Source organism: Octodon degus, unplaced genomic scaffold (genome assembly GCF_000260255.1).
Source record: "Octodon degus isolate 3935 unplaced genomic scaffold, OctDeg1.0 scaffold00291, whole genome shotgun sequence".
NCBI lineage: Eukaryota > Metazoa > Chordata > Mammalia > Rodentia > Octodontidae > Octodon > Octodon degus.
In genome coordinates, this window is record NW_004524867.1 from 1,861,624 (window position 1) to 1,865,536 (window position 3,913).

At 51.4% G+C, this 3,913-nt stretch overlaps 1 protein-coding gene across 1 annotated transcript in view; it reads right to left on the reverse strand.

The window, feature by feature from the left end:
* Nucleotides 1-226: 226 nt before the first annotated feature.
* The window catches only part of Sts (steroid sulfatase), a 228,678-nt gene continuing 224,991 nt past the window's right edge, over nucleotides 227-3,913 (reverse strand). The window contains exon 11 of the mRNA XM_004647186.2: nucleotides 227-1,138. Coding sequence (XP_004647243.1) covers nucleotides 759-1,138 — 380 coding nt within the window. The 3' untranslated portion in view covers nucleotides 227-758. The remainder of the gene's footprint in view (nucleotides 1,139-3,913) is intronic.

The window sequence follows — 3,913 nt, forward strand, 5'->3', positions numbered from 1 at the left end:
CAGAGGGGAATGTACAACGGAAGACGACTAGGAATCAGTGCACAAGGGCTCTGTCTTGGGCTTACTCTTGTCGAAAAAGTCTGTTATAGATTCACTGCCCAAATCTACCTGGGAGCTTCTATGGCTTTTACTGAGTGATAAACATCTAGATTCCCTACACATCTTACCTTTGCAAGGAAAGAAACTATATGCATGTATGTAGCCGTGTATTTGTTTATCTATCTACATGGCAAAAAGCCTTTAATGTATGCTGCTATGGTAAAAGTAGTAACACTGAGTTGCTTCCTATAACCACACGGGAATGTGCCATCCTCTTTGGCTAGGACAGAGAATGGGCCTTCATTTGTTACAAAGCTGCAGATGTTAAGATCTACTCAAGCCTTCAAAGTGGGGCTGTCTTTCTGCCACCATGCCGCTTAGCTCAGGTGTTGCAGGATAACTTGGAGAGATCACGTAAATGCCCCCTCACCCTGCCAGCAGGGGGATGGATGGGTGCTGTCACCCTTGACTTGGCTCAACCCGTCTGCTGTGGTACAGGAAGGGAGCGTCCCAGTCACCCTACCAACACCGACTCGAAGATCGTGGCCATGGAAGATGTCAGTTTATCATGTGCTACTCCAGGCCCAGCTGGGTCACTCTGGAGGGCTTGCTCAGGACTTCCGGTGGCAGGACAGAGAATACATCCATGGCAGCAAGACAAGACAGCACACGCGATGAAGGAAGCAGACTCAGCCACGTGTATCTGTCCGGTCTCCTGCTTAGTTGCTTATTCTTTGGCCCTGTTTTTCTCTGTCACACTCACAAGACAGCAAAGAGGTGGTGGATGGACAGCAGAGCTGTAGCCACGGTTTCCAAACGATGTTCCACGGAGACAGCTGGTTGGGGACCTCCCGCAGGCTCCTGGTGTGGTTGTCGGCTGCTTCCTGCATGGTTCTGAGGATCTCGTGGAAGCGCGGTTCCGTTGTCGGAGTCAACGGGTCTCTCTCCTGTGGGTCTCTGGAAACGTCGAACATCAAAGGCGGGTCGTGGTGGGTGATGTAGTCCCCGAAACAGAAGCACAAGTGTGTAGAAAAGCACCCGTTGGCACCCTCAGGATTGAACTTCGGTGTGAAGTACAAGATTTTCCAGATGGATTTGCCTGGGATTCAGAACACAGACAGAGAATCACAAACAAGCATCCTTATGTGGGGTGCTGAAAACGTACACCAAACATTTTTTTCTAAAACTTTTTCTGTGTTTTTAGTACGTGGTCTACAGGGTCTCACTACGCAGACTGGACTCATAGTGATCCTCCTGTTTTCAGCCTCCCAAGGGCTGGGATTACCCGACACCACACCCAGGTGCAGTAGCTGTCTCAGTATGCCCCTTAGACGGGGCCAGTATGGCACATGGGGGAATCAAACCCCAGTCCCTGCATCTGCCTAAGCAGGCACTTTAATCTGCTGAGCTATCTAGCTGGCCGTGTGCTTTGAATCCAAACAGTCATCATAAATTTTCATCACAGACAATGTATCAGCTACATCCTTCCCAGCCACACCCCAGGTTCAAAAGGGTGAGAGGCTCAGGGTAAAAATAATGTGTCATCAGGCTGGGGAGATAGCTCAGCGGTCTAAGTGTCTGCCTGGCAAGCGTAAGGACCCAGGTTCAATCCCTGAAACCCTGGGTGCTCCATGCTGGCCAGCAAAACTGGGCGTGGTGGTGCACACCTGTAATCCCATCACTGGGGAGGCTGAGACAGGAGGATCACTAGAGTTCCAGCTGTGTAGTGGGACCCTGGACTGGATAAATAAATGATTCAAAAACAACAGTAATGCACCATAGACTGAATAGCCCTCATCTGCAAATTCCAGGGAAACATGCTCTAACGCCAAAACATTCTAGTGTCGACATAAATATTTTCCCCAGCACTCAAAACTCACACGAGCTAACCACACGCTGTACGCCGACTTCGGGTTGGGTACAGAAGGCTTACAGGAGCCAGGTGAACTTGTGCTTCACACCCAGATCGCCTGGCCAAGACGGCTCATGATGTGTCAGCAAATAACTATAGCATCCTCAGGTCCCAAACAGTGGGCAAAGGAGACACTTCTGTGCCCAAGCAATGAGAGGCAGGGACACATGGTCTGTGGCTGGGTAATCACCGGCAGCCCCACTGGGATTAAGCAGTTGGTGACAGCCAAAGCTGAACACGCAAACCACTGCACTTTCTCTTCACTCACAGAATCTGTCTGTCTGTCTGTCTGTCTCTCTGTCTCTCTCTCTTTCTCTGTCTCTCTGTCTCTATCTATTGTGTCTCTCTGTGTCTGTCTTACTCTGTCTGTCTCTCTGTCTCTGTGTGTCTCTTTCTCACTGTCTCTGTCTTTCTCTCGATCTCTCTTTCTCTGTTTCTCTGTCTCTCTGTCTCTCTCTCGCTCTCTCGCTCTCTCTCTCTGTCTGTCTGTCTCTCTGTCTCTCTGTGTCTGTCTGTCTGTCTCTCTCTGCCTCTGTCACATGTAACCAAAACAGGATAAGGTATGCACAGACACACACAGACACACACACACACAGACACACACACACACACAACACCATGCTATGACCTCAGCTGACACTGACACTAGATGGTGGTGGCTAGGGCTGTGCAGCAAGCATCAACTCCTGAGCAGCAGGGGCAGTTTGTAAAATTAAGTTTCATCTTCCATGACCCTCGCTCCCAACACTGAAATTTCTCAGGAAAAGTAATGCATACACAAACAAATAAATCAGTCTGAAACAATGCATGCATTTCCCATTGGCTGGACAAAGGGCTGACTTTCTGAAAGATTATTCTATTGGGTGTGGTGGTACATCCCTGGCATCCCAGAGGAAAGGAGGGAGGGAGGGAGAGGCGGGGGAGAGAGGAGGAAGGGAGAAAGAAAGGGGGAGAGAGGGGGAGAGGAAAGGAAGAAGGGAAAGGGAGGGAGGGAGGGAAAGAGAGAGAGAGAAAGACAAAGACAGAGACAGAAACAAGGGCAGAAAAAGTCAGAGACAGAGACAGAGGGGAGGAGACAGAGGTGACTTAAAAAAAAACAGAACTGAAATGCATACCACTACTAGAAAGAGGTAAAAATGTGAGCAACCTTCTCATGATCCTTATGGTTTTCTACCTGCAGCCCAGCTGCCCCCCAAGGGGAAGCACCCCTCACTTTTCCCACCAAAGAGCAGGGGTGGGTCTTATAGACCGCTGCTACCTTGTGATGACTGGGTGCAGATACGACAGGAAGACCTGGGGCCCTTTGCAAGGGAGCTGCTGGTGTGTGCGCGGCGTGCTCCTGCGGCCCCTGACCCCTTCTGCCTTATGCACAGGGCCGACTTGTTCCCTGAGCCCACCCGAGGTTCAATTTATTGCTTGCACGACCTGGGAAAGGGGGTGAGCAAGTTGTGCTTGGTGCGCCATGGCTGAGTGTATCTGACGATGTTCCTGATGAGATGTTGGCACTTTGGGGAGAGACGGACAGGGCGTTCAGGTCACTGGACACTTGCTCAGGGCATCTGTCACTCCCAGAGAAGGTCAGCATGACACCAGACAACCAGACAAAGGACTGCAGCAGGAGGACTCTGCCGCTGCCTCCAGAAGTCCTGCAAACGGCAGGCAGTAACCTTCAGAGTCTCCGTGTGTCAGTGACAACAGAGTGTCAGCCTGCTTTCTGGGGACAAGACAGTTCCTTCCGAAGCCACGCAGCAGCTGGCTGGCCCAGCCTGCTGTCTGCAGCCACTGAGAGGCCGTCCTTGGCGTCAGAGAGACACAGGAGCCCCTTGCGCTTCCTGCCCTGCAAGCTGCGAATCCAGAGGAGGGCTGCTGGAACTTGACATTCAAGTCAAACCTGAGAATGTCTCAAGCCCCCAGAGGGCTCAGGCTGCAGGCGCAGATGCACTGTGACAGCCCGCAGCGCCC